The 18,115-nt window shown below is 36.3% G+C and overlaps 1 protein-coding gene across 4 annotated transcripts in view; it reads left to right on the plus strand.

Annotated features, from left to right (window-relative positions):
• Positions 1-18,115, plus strand: part of PDE1C (phosphodiesterase 1C) — a 131,968-nt gene that overhangs the window by 110,330 nt on the left and 3,523 nt on the right. For 3 of the 4 annotated variants that reach the window (XM_083868121.1, XM_083868124.1, XM_083868123.1), the window contains 2 exons: positions 1,144-1,446; positions 4,800-4,874. In XM_083868121.1, the coding sequence (XP_083724247.1) occupies positions 1,144-1,446; positions 4,800-4,874 (378 nt within the window). Of the gene's footprint in view, positions 1-1,143; positions 1,447-4,799; positions 4,875-15,146; positions 17,908-18,115 lie in introns of those variants that run through there. The other variant, XM_083868122.1, reaches the window with a different exon arrangement.

The following is an 18,115-nucleotide window of genomic DNA, read 5'->3' on the forward strand; positions in this document are numbered from 1 at the left end:
ACAAAACCATTATTCAAAATCTGTTTATTTCCCAGGATTTTTTTTTTTTTCTTTTTTTAGGTTTTGTTTGGTTTTGGTGCTTTTTGTGTGTGTGTGTGTGCGCGTGTGTGTGTGTGTGTGTGTTTGGGAGGGGGAAGCATGGGGGGTGTTCTTTGCTTGTTTTTGTTTTGTTGTGGGTTTTTGTTTGTTTATTTTATTTAATATCTAGCAGTTCCTTATGGACCAAATTAAATCTAATCACACAAACAAAGCATTTAACATGTTCAGTCTTGTGGTATAGGAGTGTTGAGTGAATGAAGTTACAAGTTACAATACAGGTAACTAGTTTGAAGAATTTAATTTCAATATGTACCATATATATATTTTCTTGACTAAGCATAAACGACATAAAAATCCTATATGCAGGAGACACCTGTGTGAATTTATTACTGGGTTTTTTGGTTTTGTTTTGTTTTTTTTTACTAAATGATCATCATTAAAGAACAATGAAAAAAAGAACTGACTAAACAGACACTCTGATGTGCAAAGCACCATTTAGATAAAATATTTTCTGGCACTACTTTTGACAAGAGACACTTATCCAATGGTGTCATAGGAAGCCCAGTTCTCCTGAGATAAAGTTCTGTCCTGTGGTTCAGGTGTAGAATAAAGCTTTTTTTTTCCAGATCCCCAAATGAGAGGAGTCCTTCTGTATGCCATGAGACCCTGAGATTAGCTCAATAGGTTAGAGCATGGGCTTGACCTCTGTATGGCGCATTCACTTAACAGTTGCACTTAATGGATCTCCTCCAGCTCAGAATATTATGTGAAATCTGTGAAACATCCCTACAGCCTTCAGTAGTAGTATTTCTTTTTACCTTTTAACAATTTTGAGCAACCACTTTTTCAAAGGTGAACTTTATATGGTAAAAAAAAGGACATAAACATAAAATACATTTAGGACAACCAAGGGGGTTATTTTCAGAATATTTTGTTAAATGTCCTCCTAGGTTCTTTTCTTGTTTCCAAACAGTTCCTATATTTATCTAAGTAAATTTGTTTGCATGTGAAAATCTGAAGTAGATTTAGGTACGTGAGTTGTTCCTGTCAAATTAACTGATAGTTGTGATTTCTTTCCTTGTTTGGCTTCTTTCTTTGCTGTAGATGCAGAAGAAAAAGCTAAGAAAGAAGCCGAGGAGAATGCTCATCAGGGAACAGATGAAAAGGGAAGAGATGAACAGGATGGGAAACCAGGTGAAGATGTCACAGAAGCAAAGACAGAAAAAAGCAAAGAACCAAATCCTGGGGAAAGCAAAATCTCAGATTCCAGTAAAAATCCTGTGAATGGCACTTGGCAAAGTGGTACAAGCAAACATGAAGCCTATCAAGGGAAAAACATACCTAGGACAGATAAGAAAATGTATCCTCATCATATTGAAGGAGAAGAGAAACAGCATGTCCAGAATGGTAAGTTCTCCTCTTCTACTGAAAGAAAAATCCAGCCCTAAAACCAGTATCTCACCTCAGTGATGGGAGAACCTGGTGTCCTGAAAAAGCATTCCTGGCCCCCAAGTCTCTTTCTGAACATAGGCATAGTCACCTACATATGGAAATCAGAAACTAAATTAAATTCTAAGTAGTGTTTTTCTATAGATGGGGTTCACCATCCCTGCTTGGAAAAAAGGAAAAATTAGCTTTTTCACGGAACTGAAGTAACCTCTTACAATATACAGCAAGGAAAGCTGAAACAAATATTCCTTCTTCAATGAAAATCTTCATTCTTTGAGTAATTGACAGAGGAGAAGCCAGAGTTGGCTTCTAAACACATTTTAAAGCCAAATAAAGGCATCTTTAATTTGAGCCTCATATCAAAATAAGTTTTGGAACAGAGAATTTTTCTCCTCTCTTTTTTTAGGATTTATTTCATCTACCCATCCTTTGCTCTGTTTATTTTTTATAAGGACGATCCTTTTTAGGCTTTTATTTTTTGATTATTTTTTTTTTGACAGAAATTTTATTCCAGATATTTTAACTTGCTGTAGAACTGAGTTAAAATAAGAACCCCACTCTGCACCCCCAAAAAAGGTGGAAAAATGTTTGAAAATTCCATCAAACATTTAAAAAAAAAACAAAAAAAACAAACAAACAAACAAACAAACAAAAAAAACAACCCCAAAACTTATTAAACCCAACAGAAGAGATCACTTGTCTCTCAGTCATTTCACTGTCCTTTCCTGCACAGCTCCTGCTCCCTGGAGACAATATCAAAAAATGGCAGTACAGCCATAGGTGTCTTGTCAAAAACTTGGCTAGTACCATGCAGTCCAAAAGTAGAGGAAAAACCACTTAGAAGCCTCCTCTTAGAAAAAAAACTGAATTAGCATTTAGGCTTTGAAAGTCCAGGCTCAAGCAGTGAGTTTAGATGGCAGGAGATGCAGAAACTCTGTTTAAAACATTCCTGATGTCATTCTCAGGGTCAGTGGCCTTTCCTAGCAACTCCTTTGTAATTAGCGGGGGTTTAGATTGGAAGGGCTGTGGGAAACAAAGTTGTCATTCTCCCTAATGTATGGGATTTTTCTTCAGACAGTGTTAGATGTGTGAACAGGAATGGGCCCCTCAGGAAGACAAAAAGGTCAGGGATATATGAAATGAGAGTTAGACTGCACCAGACTTTTCTTCTGCAATCCTTAGTTTTGCATGCTTCTAACAATATGGGGAATAAGTGTTGCTCTAGTGATTTTGCTAGTACTTCTTTCGGCAATGTGTCTCTGCTGCAGGTGTCAGAAGTGCTCCGAAAGGAATTATAATGATTTCTGAAAATTAGTGACTTCCTCAGAAAAAGAAATTCTGCTCCTTTATTTGTGGGGTATGGCCTTAATGAGGAACAATCACTGCAGAGTCTCTGGGGACTGATGAAATCTTAACATTCATATCTCTAGATTTACCACAGCTCCCTTTATGCCTATATATTAATATCTCATCTAATGTATTTGTCTTATTATTTCTCTGCCTCTGTAATCCCTTTCAAAAAGATCATTATGATCATTATTCTGCTCTGCTGGCAGTATAACAGGGTAGATATTACATTACTCAAATGTCCTCTTTTCATAATATTCACTGAAAGTTCAGAAAGTGTGCTGTTAGGTGAGTTTGAGAGATTGAACACTGAAACAGTGCATATGTAGCATTTTTTCCTGCACACATTTAGGGTCAAGCAACTTGTTTATGCAATGGTCAAAAAAGCTTTGTTCGCCTATCATTACCATCAGCTGTATGATGGTGGAGGAAATGCAAGGATACTTTTGTGCTTTGCTATGAACATATTTGTTTCAGTTCCTGAAGATGGCACCTTTTTTTTAAAAAAAACACCTTCATCAAACAGACACCTAAACCCTGTTGGATCTGCTCTCTTTCTGTACAAAGGCCCTCCAAATCAGTGGCAGAGGGATCAGCTGAGGAGGGTGCTGCTTGTCCTGTATCGTCTTGCATTCTTTTTTTTTTTTTTTTCACCCGCACCATGAGCTTAGGAAGGTAAACACGGAAAGTTTTGAATAAAAACTGAAAAGAACATGCTTTGGTTCCATCTTGTTAAATATTTTAGGGTTTGGAAACCATTCCTCTTTTATACTATGATGAAGCTTAATTGGAGAGAGAGAGACTGATCCACTACCATCCAAGAATAATGAATATGCTAACAGTTAAGGCACATTGTGGAAGAGAGAGACCACATTTCTCTACAATTTTTCTTTTTTTGAGCTTTTCCAAAAATAAATACCCGCTTCCCAAGAGTATTTTGAAGGCAGATCATATCCTCTTTAACACTCAATACCTTTAATGTTGATCCGAAGGCTGGGAAGAATAGTACCAAAAATAGTAATACAAATGGAATATCCATCACTGTAATAGAGCCTCACTTTTACAGAATTCTGAAGTGAGACTTTTACAGCCTTTTGTGTTGAGGTGTGCATTCTAAAAGGAAAAATGCCTTTCTTGCTCTTTGGACACTGCAGCTGAAATAGCTCTGTTCTGCCCCAGCTTTCCATTTAGGTTTTTATTTGATCTAGCATTCAGCATTCTCATTCTATTGAAGGGATGGTCTGGTAATGTCTGATGTGCTTTGCTCTATGGCTAATAGAGGACCAAAAAAAGAGTCACTCTTGTTTGACATTCCTGGCTTCATGAAATACACCTCATCTTAAGCTGCTATTTTCATTCTGCATGAATCATTGCTCTGTCAAAGGCCTTGATTTTTTAGTTTGCTACATTGACTCTAAAGGCAATGATCAATGCTAGGATGATTGTTGCCTGATACCAACACAAAAAAATCAGTGGATAAAGAATCTGGTAAGAGAAAGTAAGGCAAAATTACATAGGCCTGTTCAGGGTATCAAAGATGGTTCTTTAAAACAGACACTTACGATGAATCCTTGCAAGATTCATAAGGATCCTTATTTCTTTGGAAAGCATAAATATTTCAGAGTCCTGATTCTGAAATGAAGCTTATGATCAAGGGGTTTTTTTGCCTACATACAATCAAAGGAATTGTAAGTTTGCATATGAACTTTAAAAGGTTTTGATAATTAGAAGGCTTTTATAAGTAGATTTTAAAACTTGCTTATTTGTAGGAGTTGGTTAATTTTTTTCTGGTGCTTTGTTCTATGAAAATGTGTTAATTAAGTTCTTTTTCAACTCAGACCTTTCCTCCTAAGAAACAACATCTACTTTGGGTGTTGCAATTTCGTTGAGTTATAAGCATTAAACTGCACTCTGCATTAAAATGCTTATAGTGTTTCTTATTGTTTCTTCTTGCTTCTTTCTAGGCGAATTAAAGGAAGACAACAAATTGGACAGAAAAGATAAGTTTGGTGTGGGGGATGAATCAAAGAAAACAGATGGTAAGGACAACATTTTATTGCATTTTTGACACTCATTTTTATATGCTATCTATTGTTTCCTAAACATCTCTGGTTTATTCTAAAACCAAAAAACTTGTGTGGTAACTGGAAACAAACTTAACAGAAACAGTCATTAGATTTGAAAAAAGCCATGAAAGAAGCACTCTGAGGGAAAATCATTCCTTTCATATAATGCCTAGTACCACTTAGTTCTGCTGGTAAACCTTATCCATCAATTTTTGTGCAGTGCCTGAAAGAAATCCTGGATTAGTAGGGTTGCTTAATAGAAAATACAGATTTGTAAGATTCTGACTTTCTTTGGGCTGTATTCTTCTGTTGGTAAGGACAGGCCACATTGGGCATGAAGAAAACAGACCAAAGAAAAATGCTGCACAAGAGGTTCTATTAAGGATGCTATTGAAAAGGGAGGCTGCCGAAATATTTTTGAACTCTAGCAATCCCAAGGCAATCCCAAGGTTTCATGGGTATCTGGGAATAATTTCAAATGAGTCTGAGCCTAGTGTAGAGGTCTACAGATATTTTAACAGCCTCAGCAGTTCGTAAAAACATCTCTAAGTCTTGCAGTGTATTTATACTTTTGCACTTCCTCACCTGTGTACCAGAGGCCTATGAGTTGGTATCTGAACCCACATTGCTTCAAAGACAATTGCTGAATCATTAGGTGGAAAAATAAATGCAAACAACTTTTCTAGCATTTTTTTTTGTGTACGTATCAGTGGCATTCATTGAAATGTAACTATTCTTAAATATAAATAATACAGTGCTTTGTTTTAATCGTTGAAACCATCAAATTTAAATTCCTACTGCTCTAGCAAAGTGGTAAATAGGAAGGAAATATAATACCTCAACTAAGCACGTAGAAAATTTCATCTAGAAGCACATATTAATTTCAGACACATAATTATGTACTTTTTCTTAAGAGGCCCCTTAGTAACAATTGTTTAGAAAAATTCAGTTCTTTTGTTAAGAGGTCATGTCACTTATATACTTCAGTTAAATGTCTGTCAGGAAAACAGTCTTGAACAAGTATCAGTCACAGCTCTTACTGCAGTCATGCAGAAACTAAGCACAAATACTGAAATAACATGTGACCCTTCAGATTTTCACGAGTATGTGCAGTTCCATATGTAACTATCAAGACTCCAGAAAGATTAATGGGCAGAATTGACTGCTCTCCCTACTCTGGTGGGTGATGGAAGGCTGCTTCCTTGCAAGACCAAGTGAATGCAGAAACACTAGGGCTTTTTTAGGAGAACTCAAGAGCACCAGCTCAGTCAAGAGAGTTGACCCATGACTCTAACTTTGAGGAGAAGGTTGCATTTAAAGGCCTTCACTCTCAAGGTCTTAGAAAGATTAGGGCCACATATTTATTTGGGCTGGAGGACCAAGAAATTAATATGTCATACTAACTAGAAGATTGAAGACTGAGGATGTGAATTTGGTTCTTTGCAAGTTGCTTATCTTTGGTGTTATTTATATTTGTTATTTATTGTTCTGTAAGAAATAGCCAAGTTCATCTCTTTAAGGAAAGTACCAGTACCATGGGACAAACTGATTACAGTTACTAAGCAACTCTAACCATGCAAAAACAATTTGTAGGCTGACTGTTTCTCATTCAGACAGTGTAGAGGAAAATTATAGCTAATTATCTAATTGATAAAAATCAGGAAAAAATATTGTGAATTATTAGAAATGTGCACCTTAGAAATAAAACCACTAGAATGGCACTTCTCCTTTGCCAAATACTGCACAACCTGTTCTGTCTATTGCCCACTCCAGAGCAAATCTCCTCTACCAGCAATGTGAGAGGTGTGGAGAAAGAAACATTATCCATAGCTGTTGGCAGACTACTAAAATGTTTACTCAAACATATGCTTTCTCTTGTGCTAATGCATGGTCTTTTGCACATCACACACTGGAAAAAAAGATTCAAGAATTAGAAAGATTGAGATTATGGCTATAATGTGCTCATCACGTGTAATTTGCTAGTGGGTGAGACTCAGCCTGGACTTTTTTGGGTTTTACAACCTCTCTTCTGTTCTTGGGTTTTACAACCTCTGTTCACTGCGTAGCTTGGGACTATTTGTACTAAACAGGCCCATTTGTGTATGTTTAACAACATAAGAGCTTCAGCTTTCTCACCACTACCCTTTTGCATCAGCTGAAGTCCTGAACCCAACTGACAACACTCTGTCCTACTGCACAGGCATCCTGCACCCAGAAAAGAAAGCTGCAGACTGTATTTTGCATAAATCTTCATAGGATATGTATCCAAGTTGCTTTTTAAATTATATACAAAGGAAGCTATTGTAATATCTACTTATAGGCATGCATTCATGCCAAAATAATTCTAATATGTTTGTCCTTTTACTACATGGGGAACCTAGTAACTAGAGACATATAGAATAGCTAGCCACGTTGACACAAAGATATTGAAACTACACATCTCCCCTGTGGTCACAGGTGTGAAATGTAGTTTCTGTGTCAGTTACCTTGAAGCTACAAAAAAATACTCAAGTGGACATTCCTCTAGAAATAAGGATCAAGCTCACCGAGAGTGTGAGGAACTACATGTCTAGCCAGACCTTTGTATGACTAATTGTATCATACCAAAGCCAGCTGCAGTAGAGCTAGTTTAAGGATGGCTGTGTAAATTGCAGTCTTATCTTGGATTTCAGACTTAACTGCTTCAAAATCCTGTGCGAGTCTCTTGAGTATACACCAGTCTTCTTCTCATGTTAATCTGATCTTCATATTATTGTTGGGTTTTTGGTTGGTTTTTTGTTTGGTTGGGGTTGTTTTTGTTGTTGTTGTTGTTGGGGTTTTTTTCTGTAGGAGATACTGCTTTTTACTCACTACTGTCCTTTTTCTCAGTTTCAAGAAAATAAATATGGGGATGCCATTTGCCAAATGAAGATACATCCCTGTCAGAGACATCATCAGCATCAAGTGTTTCCTGTAGGATAGAATGTTGTTAAACCATTTTGGAAAACTGAATTTTCTCATGTGAGATCATTGCTTGGCAAGTCTTTGGATGGAAAATTATAAGCAGCCCCATGGACATAATTTTTATTTGCATACCAACCTTTCTTTTTTTTTTTTTTTGAAATAGTATTTTTTTCTAATAAAACTAACATCAAATGAAAAAATTATTCTTTCCCATTACAGACATGATATAAGGAAGGAATTTTTTACAGTAATGGTGGCAAAACACTGGAATATTATGTCCATTGAGGTGGTAGAAACCTCATTCCTGGAAACATTCAAGGTCAGATTGAACAGGGCTCTGAGTAACTTGATCTAGTTGTAGATGTCCGTGCTCATTGCTGTGAAGTTGGGCTAGATGACCTTTAAAGGTCCCTTTTCAACCCAAACTATTCTGGTTGCATGATCCTACGATTAACACTTTCACAGAGTATTTCTATCACATCCTCATTTTTTTTTCTCACTGGGAAAAGATTCTGCCATATTAAGGCAGTTTTCACTGTAACTTCTTGTTTTGGGGAAAACACAGTCCATTTGATCAAATATACTCTCTCAACTACCAATTGTACATCAATAAAAGGTTCCTTTTTTGTATGAGGAATGTATTGCTCTAGTGGTAACATGCATGTTTTAGCACAGCAATAGACAGGATACTTCCATTTTCAACTGCTAGCACATGCAGTGAAAGCCTAATGTGCTGTGATGAGCAGGGCTGCCACCTCATGGTGAAATCAAAACCTGTGTTTTGACAGGTCTATTTCAGTACTACATTCTTCTATGCAGTGCAACACAATAGAATATAATGTGCACTATAATATAATGTAATATAATACTACATATAGCTTTTTTAATATATGGAGTATATTTCAGAGATGGAGGGTTTAGCTTTCTATATTTTAATTTTTTTTAAGATACAGTGTTGCTTACAGTAGTTAAGTTTTCCTTTGAGTTCTGTACATTGCCCATGTCAACATGTAGAACTGCCTTTCAGTCTTAATTTTTCCAGATAATTATTTCTTGATCAGGAAGTGAAAAATTCCCTGATTATTATGTTAAAGCCTTCATTTCTTTCTGTCCCAGTTGTCCCAAATATCAAGTCAGAGTAGCTGGCACAGAATTTTATCTGACAATGTCTTTGTTGTAAGAACATGGTGGTGAGAAGACACCATGATGAGGGTTCTACAATTATTCAGAGAGAGAGTTGAATTAACAGGATTCTTCCCAACTTCATTTGTAAAAACTTCTCAACCATTTAATATTGCCTGTCTTTGCAGCCTTCTGCAAGATACAATTTTTGTATGTGTCAATTGAGCCAAGACCACTACATAGCAATGAACACTAAGCAGACTTCTGATTAAATCCTGCTCACGTAATATTCATTATTCTGATGTTGTTTTAAAACAGGTTACTCAAATGTGTAGGTGAAGAGCATTTGTCTATGTCTGCTTGAGAGAGGTAAAAATGTAAAGTACAGGTCATATAAATAATGATGCCATTCCTAATTCTGTTTCAAAAGATAAGCTGATTTCTCCATTATTGTCAGAAGCAAAAAATCCATTTCCATTTGTAAGGCAAACATAGTATTTCTCCTTGCTGCTTGATAGTGCTCTTCATATTATGTGTCATACTACAGCAGTACAGGCAAATTGGAATGACCCTAATCTAAGTCTACTTACTAAAGAGAGTTTCCTTCCTTTTCTCACTTTTTTTTTATAGCCTGTTACTTGAATTACATTAACAGCTATGGACTCAAGTTACAAATCAGAAAGACATGTTAGCTTCTGGAAAAACGTGCTTGAAACATGAAGACATTTTGCTTTCCAAAAAGACATATTTCACTGTAATTTATCTCTGCTGAACAATTGTTCCATAATATTGCAGTATAGGATAACTGGGGGGTGGAACAGCTTCTGTGCTTTTTAAAATCCTTTTTGTGCTCTTTTGAAAAAAACAGTTTGACTAATTTAGCAAGTGGCACCTGAGGCAAGCTGGAATATGCAAAGAAGAATGCATTCTGTACAAGGTTTTATGCAGTTTTAATAGGAGATGAACATGATCTTTGAGGCTAAGTGCAAAATATATTGATAGTATTTAGACAGGGCAAACAGTACATCACCATGGTATGCATGCTTGATGAAAATAGGGGGAATATGTAGACAGGTATATTTTATAATTATGCAGATGATTTTGCACCATGTCAGTTTTGCGCATGTTTGTAACTCTTAGGGAAAATACCTGGTTTTCTTTTGAGACTTTCATGTGTCTCTTTTTTAGCCTGCTCTTTATTATTCATAGGAGCCTAGATACATGGTCTTTAGGATGCTGGATTGCTTTTTGATTCTACTTTACATGAAGTCACAAATATACGTGACAAGCTGAAAAACTGGGAATTCCATTTCTCTTGATTTAAGTGAATATTTGGAATATTCAGGTGCATGGTGAAAAAGAATCATCACTGGAGGCAACTTAACTAGGGTTTTTTGAGTAGTTACCTTTATGGGGAACATTTTTCCATGTTACGTCAGTGAAATGGTGTTTCACATTTTTATCCAGCATTTAGTAAATGGTAAACATAAAAGTTTTGTTTTAGTTAGATGAGAAGCTCAGCTTGATCTTTTATTTTCTCTCTATCCACCCCACTGCCCTCCCCAAAACTCTAATCTCCAACAGACATTTTGCCATGAGAAAAATGCACCAATTCTTTGTGTCTGACCCAGAGCTAGGCATTATCCTAATTTTTTGTTTTAGTCTGCCAAAGAAGCCCAGTGCTTACGATAAAATTCTGATTAACATATGTGGCAGAAAACTTTGTTGGCTTTGATGATCCTTCTTCTGGTAGAAGATTCTATTTGATTTGCATGGTAAGGTTTTGGTAGTGGGAAGGGCTGGAGGGGTGGCTTCTCTGAAAACCCAATAGGAGCTTACCTCATGTCTGACAGAGCCACTCCAACCAGCTCCAAGATGGAACCACACACCAAGGCCAAGCCCATTAGCAATGTATGAGAAGTTCTCCCCATGAGGAGGAAGGAGCAGAAGAGACAATGTTTGACAAAGTGACTCTAACCCCCATTCTCTGTCCTCCTGTGCCCTGTGGAGGAATAGGTAAAGAATCATGGATAAAGTTAAGCCCAGGAAGGAGGGGTGGGAGGAATGTGTTTTAAGGTTTTGTTTTACTTCACATTAGCCTACTCTGATTTCATTAATAAATTAAATTAATTTTCCCAAGTCAGGTATGTTTTAGCTGTTACAGTAATTGATGAATGATCTCTCCCTGCCCTTATCTCAAAACATGATCCATATATTCTCTCCCCATGTCCAACTTAGGAGAGAAGTGATAGAGTTGCACCTGATGTCTAGCCAGGATCAACCCACTACACAACTCATCCCCCTTGCTCCTTGAAAAGAACTGGGGGTTTTTGTTTCCATCCACAATGGAACATCTCTTTATAAAAACAATGATCTAGCTTTTACCCCAAACATATGCAGAGGTTTGATTTATGCTTGATTATCAAACGTAGAATAAGCTTTTGCACCTCATCTTCTAGGTGACTTTACATAGTAAGTATCTAATTACTTTCATACATGCTTGATTCAGGAAACTCAGTTATTACTTCGTGTAACCAAACCTTTGACAGTATATTCATTACATTTTTATCTGCTTTTATATATTTCCATCATATGCTGGTAGGCAAATAACATATATTAAACCAAAACTAATCTCTTTCATCACTGATGTTATTCTAGGTCAGTCAAATGGAATGCAAGCTGTCAAGCAAACATAAAACTCAATGTCAGTGTGAAAAGGACTAGAAATTGTTTGACTTCATGACTGGTTTGGCACAATTATGTGCCAAAGCTCCAAAACCAGGATATCTTCTATGCTAATGCTATTTCTTCTCATAGAAAAATTAATGTTATGCACTTGAGTCATGTGCTAAATTGGAGTGATGTTATTTAAATTCACTTACTAAACAATTATTCAAAAGCTTTTCCCAAAAGCATTTATTCTTGTTTTCCCTTGCTTTAAAGAGAATGCAAGCACCTTCAAATAATATTTTGTTTTCTTTGAAAAAAATAATCACTCCAAAATTTCTCATCCATTAGACATACTGATAACAGAGATGAATTAACTTATGACACATATTTCTTCTTTATTTCATTGGTCTTCTGAACTTTGCTTCTTAGGCCTCATACATCTTTAGTGCAAGGGAAGAAATAAAATACCATAACTATACGGAATTTATTTCTTCATGCTCTTAATTATCTATGAAAAGGCTTTAAATGGCTTTAGTAGGAGACAGGATCATCCAGTGCTGAGAACTGAGTACTTAGATTTCAAAATCTTTGTTTTATTTTGAGCAATAGAAATAGCTTCAGTTGTGTTTTTCAGGTGGAAAATCTGCAGATTATGATTGAGCCCACTTTAGCACTCAGTGAGACAGGAAATACCCAGGTTTGATGGAAAAAGCTTAAAAAAAAAAAAAAAAAAAAAAATAAAAAGGCACTCCTTTACATATGTAAGATGCTGAGTGAGTCCACAAAGGAATTAAAAAGAAATTAAAAGTGGCAGATTAGGTGATCTGGCTCAGCAACTGCAGATACTTCTGTCATTTGTAATGGGAAAGACTGGATTATAGATTATGTGAGATGCAGTTATTCAGACTACTATTTCACCTCATTGTGCACTGCATCAGTAGTAATTGTTTTATGATATCAAAGGCCATACAGGAATTTGCAACTTCTTTTGTCATTTCACTCAGTGCTTGGATGTAACTGGTTCTGAGGGTGAGCAGAGCTTGCAATAAATAAGCTCATTTTTAAAACTTTTGCTTTTAATTAGTAGGGGTAGAAGCCACTTTTAAACACTGTCAGCTTTGCTATGAACACTTGAACAATCTTACTGGGTTAGACCAAAAGTTGTATTCAGGCAAGGCTATTTCAGATAATGACATTCAATATATGCTATGGGAACTACTTAAAGTTTTAGGTGTTCAGAGCACTGCATAGTCATTCTTTTTCCTCTTTCAGCTACCTCTGTTGATACATGCTAGTATTTACACTAGAACTATTGGATTTAAATGAGAAAGAGGCTGAATCAGGGTAGTTGAAAGGAGGTTCTATTATATGAAATGGGAAATTTGGCTAGGAAACCAAAACATCTGCTCCACCAAGCAGAAAAAAACAATTCAAAGCAAGTTCTATGCTTTGAATTGTTCTTACTGGAGCTGATGATGTAGCTAACAGAAGTAAACAGCTATCACAGTATCCTAGGAAGTTTAGGGGTTGGAATGGACCTTAAAGATCATCTAGTCCTAACCTTTTCTGCCGTGGACAGGGACACCTACCACTAGACCAGGTTGCTCAAGGCCTTAACCAATCAGGCTTTGAACACTGCCAGGGTTGGGACATCCACAGCCTTTCTGGGTTGACTCAGTTCTCACAGCTAGGGAACTTACAGAAAATGGAGAAAACTTTGCATTTTCCCTCGCTTCATTAGCAGGGATGGGAGGGGCTAAAGTTCTTGTAAATGTGGATGGCATAGGAAGAGAAGCATGTGTTAGGTGGTACTCCAAACTCTGTTTTGGATCTCTGGTTTGATGCAGCAAATCTCTTAAGAAGCTCAGAAATACTTACTTCTCAAATACTCAAATATGCCATTTAGTCCACCTGCCTCAAATAATTACCCTTCCTTCTGGGTCAATCTTTTCTCTTTAAAATGTGTCTAATTATAAGTGTCACAGTATTGTTATGATCCTGTTAATGACAGTAAATCAGGCTGAATGTTTTAGTTGGGAAACATCACAGTAATGTAGTACTGTTATTATGGCTGCTAGTATTACCTATTGTAGATTATGCTGGAAATGTGACAACTCAGTCTAAATAAATCAAATAAAATGCTGACAGCCTAATTCTTTAAAAGGGTGTCTTAGAATCACATCAGTGAGCAAGATTTTGTAATAGCAATTTACAGGGGACCATCCTGAAAGGAAAGGTTCCCCTGCCATCTGTGTGGTAGAAGATACCAACTCACTAGTAGATCTGTGCAGCTGCTGTATACATCCATCACAGACAATGCAATCCAGCAGCAAATATTTTTGTTTTGGCAGTCATTTTTCTCCTTTGCCTAAACACCATTAAAAAAGAAAAAAAGGCAATATAATATTGAGTGCAAAAGAGATTGGTTTCCTGAAAGGGACCAAAAGGTGTTATGTTGCAATAATGTCTTCAAAGGCATGCACAGCCCTACAGGTAAATTCATCTCTCTTTGGGCTGAATCTCCATGTTTGAGAGATGCAAGTGCACTTTCAAACTCTGCTGATATAAGCATTGTCAGTATAACAGCATCTTAACAGGGTACCAGGTGTACTCAGGGAGCCAGTTAGAACAGCCAATATAGAGTAAAATATTCATGTTCCTGTTTGAAGCTTTTCCAGAGGATTTCTAGAGATGGTTATGAGATGAATTGGATAGACTGTCGTCTTTAATTAGAAACTGTCAGTTTTCACTAGAAATAGCAAAAAGGTTTTCTTGTCTATACTTCTTTCTCGAGGAGATCTGTTTACTGTGAAGATGCACTTGTAGTATAGCTACATAGAAAACAGTTAAGCTTATACATTCAGGATATTAGTCAAACATAGCCTTATTATGAGGCCAAGAGATTATAAATATTTGACAGAGGACCCAAGGAGCTTGTAAAATGCACATATTTTGTTATATCTTTTGTACCTCTCCATACTTAAAGCTGTGGTTTTTACTGAAAGCTCAATGGGAGAAAAGAGCTTTTAAAATGTAATGTTATTTTGTGTCTGGAGAATTTTCTTTTCTTAATTTCAAACCACATGTACAACATCCTTGCCTTCATAAGTAAAAAGGTACTGAAAAAGCTGTTGATCAAAGACGATCAGTGTGCTGTACAGCAAAGAAACCTATTAAAATCTCTTGATCTAAGCATGCTGGACTCTGTTATGTGATCTTCTTGATACCTAACTTTGAATTCTAGCTGTATTAGTCTGATCATATAGAATTCAATTTGTTTAGGACAGAATTTTATTTCCAGTTCTGCCTGTAAGAGGTATTGCCTTGGCATGCCTCACCTTTAACCCTTTCCACAGTTAAGCAAAGCTTCGCTGCTTGCAGAAAATGAGGCTGTCTAAACTGATACACTTATTTTACTTTCCCAGATTACCGACCCCTTGGACAAAGTGGAGAAAGGCAGCATATGACATTTTCTTTTTCTTTCTTTTTTTTTCTTCCTTTTTTTTCCAGATACAGAAGAGTAAAATATATTTAAAAAGAGACTGCAAATATCTTTCATCATTTTATCTGACCTTCTTCATTCCTGTTCTCCTACTCCTGCAAAGACCAGTTTCTGGGAAAGGCATTAAACAACTTTTGAAACATTCCTCCACTCACTGGCTACTTCACAGCTAGCAGCTCTGGGTTCAAGGGTGGGGGCCTTGTTTTTTTTGGTTAATTTTGTTTGTTTCTTCATGTATGTATGTTTTTTATTGTTGGTTTTTCTGGAAGGTTTTTTTTGTTAAAAGGTCAAATTGTGATTTCATGATGCAAATGGTTCCGCTTTCTGGACAGGTCAAGCAAATAGAAAAAAGTATTTTTCAAAAGCTTGCTTTGCCCTTTGCTATGCCTCAGCTTGTGAAACCAACACTAGGATGATGCAAAAGAATATAAAAGGAAAAGGAAAACAAACAAAAAATTCCTTGATAATAATTCACTTTTTCTTTTCACTGAAAGCCTTTTCCAATTGCTAGTAGACAGAACTTGGCATCAGTTTTACCCCTGTAGAGGATTTTATTAATAAGAACAGTGAATGTGTAGAGCCATTTGACCATTTCTTGGGATTTGGTATCTTTTGCAGGTAATACAAAATTGTAGGTGATAAAATTGTTTTCTTTCTAAACAGCAGTAAGACTCTCTCAACCCTTGATTTTGTTCTCTTTTTGCAGTTAGGAAAGAAATCACCAATGAAAGCAATATTCTCTTGGGGCAAATTTTGTGGTCAGACTCTGAGCACATCTATTAATGTATTTTGTGATGTACCTGCGTAACTTCATATTGCAGGAAATCATCTGTTTTCCACATTTTTTCATGGCCCATTAGTAATAGCTGTTTGTCTGACCTGAAGATCTAGGAGGAGAGGGGCATCAGGGAATCACATGGATCAATTCTTACTGTCATCTCAGTTTAATCTTTCATCACTGACTGAATGGACAGTCCAATGAAAAGGAAAAGCATAAGGATGGGCAGAAAAAAACCCAAAATAAGAATGTATGAGGAATATCAAGCACGTTTGTGTTTCTGGCTTGGGATCTTAATAGGAATCCACAATAGGAATTACAATTAGCTAACTGTAAGCAATTTTGCCTCTTTGTGTGGAATTCAAGACATGTACATATACATACAACTTTTTTTGCTGAACAGCTTGCTGTTCAGGATGAGATCTTGCTGTACTACTCATTAATGTATTTTTTAAGGAATCATACCCCTGTCATGGGTCATTTCTATGTAGAGAACATGAAAAACATTGGCTTAGGAAGGTAAATCTTTAGTATTTCCTTTTCATGTTGAAAAGCCTGGAATTTCCAAACAGAATTTGGATCTCTGATCCTTTTTAAATTCTGCATATACAGGGAGGAGCCTCTGTGACACTAGCAAAAATTACAGCAGTAAGCTCAGACTAAATACATTTTAAAAATAAACACTTTTACTTAAGACTGTTGAGCATTTCGCATATTCATTATTGAAGCTAGAAATATTTTAAGGGGTTGTTTTGTACTCCAGTTTGAATTTGTTCAAAGCCAGAGATTTAGATTATGTTCACGCTGTGAAAAGGTTGTACTTCAATCATCTGTTTTCAGAAAGAAGTATGAAAATAATTCTGAATTTTTTAGAACCCTCAATTGGCTTCACTGAACCAGCTTATTTAAATGAAATATAAGGGGACATAGTGTTCCTATTTGTGGTTTTGTGGTTCAGTAGTAACTCTGGTGTAAATTTTTGAAGAAAGTGAAGGGCTGGGAGGACAGTGGCTCCACCATCAACACTGAGCACATTCCATGTTGTGACAGGCTGTGTCACCTCTTAGCATTGTTTGACTCTCTTTCCCCTCCTCCATCAGCAGTCAATCCCAATGAGAGTAGTAGAATATGAATTTCAGGCCTGAGCAGATTCTTTGAAGGCACACTAATGAAATAACAATAATGTTGAACTAAATACCACAGTGGTGACAGTCTTAGATAGACTTCTTCATGGAGTCAAGGAAAGTATACCCTAACAGAATGTTTGGTCAGAGGTGCAGCAATTTAGTCAATATTTTTAGTCAAGTTACTCTTACCTTTTACAGTGGCTAAAGATGCCTTAGATTATGCACACTAGAAAAATAACATTTTTTGAAAAAACTGTATGATTTTATTAATATGTTTCTGATACATATTTTCTTCTTTCTCTTTCTTTCTTTCTTTCTTTCTTTCTTTCTTTCTTTCTTTCTTTCTTTCTTCATAGCTTGTCAGTCCTTGTTTATCATGCACTGGCACAGAGGTGAGAAATCAGGCTGGAAAATGGTTTTGCTCGATTATTAGGGTTATTTGCTATTGGCAGGAGCTAATAAAGGAAGTGGTAGATTTGATGTCTCTTGAAATCTGCAAATCAGACTTGCTGTTCTAGAACAGATGCTATAGGGAGAGTTACTGATCTCAACATACCAGTGTACAGCAAAATGCTTTTTAATACACGCAGTCAGAGATAGACCTTACAGTCTTCTCCTTTGAACTTATTTGTGTAAGCTACAGTGGACTATTAGCATTTTTTAAATTATTTTTGTTGTCATTTTAAAAAAGAAGTGAAATTTATTAGCTGGGAAAATACATAAAGTGAAAGTGAAATCTAGAAATCAAAACCCTACAAAGTGATTGGGCCAGGTGAAAGCATCTATTGTGGGGTTGCCTCCTTACTTTGTCCCCTCAGCTTCCTCAAACATTCTGCAGCCTAGTGCTGATGCATCATGAGCCAAAGTATGGTATGTTTAGACATCTCCCAGTTAAACTAGAGATCAGCCACTGTGCAAATGTATAAAAAAATAATAAAAACAATTATTTAAAAACACATAGCTGCTTTCTTTTATTTTATTCCACAAAGGAATCAGTAAAAAACTGGAAAAGGATTAGGTGTTAATCATCTAATGGCCTATGTTTATAGTGTGAGGAAGGATTTCTCTTATT

The sequence above is a fragment of the Zosterops lateralis genome (genome assembly GCF_965231275.1).
Source record: "Zosterops lateralis genome assembly, chromosome: 1".
Lineage (NCBI taxonomy): Eukaryota > Metazoa > Chordata > Aves > Passeriformes > Zosteropidae > Zosterops > Zosterops lateralis.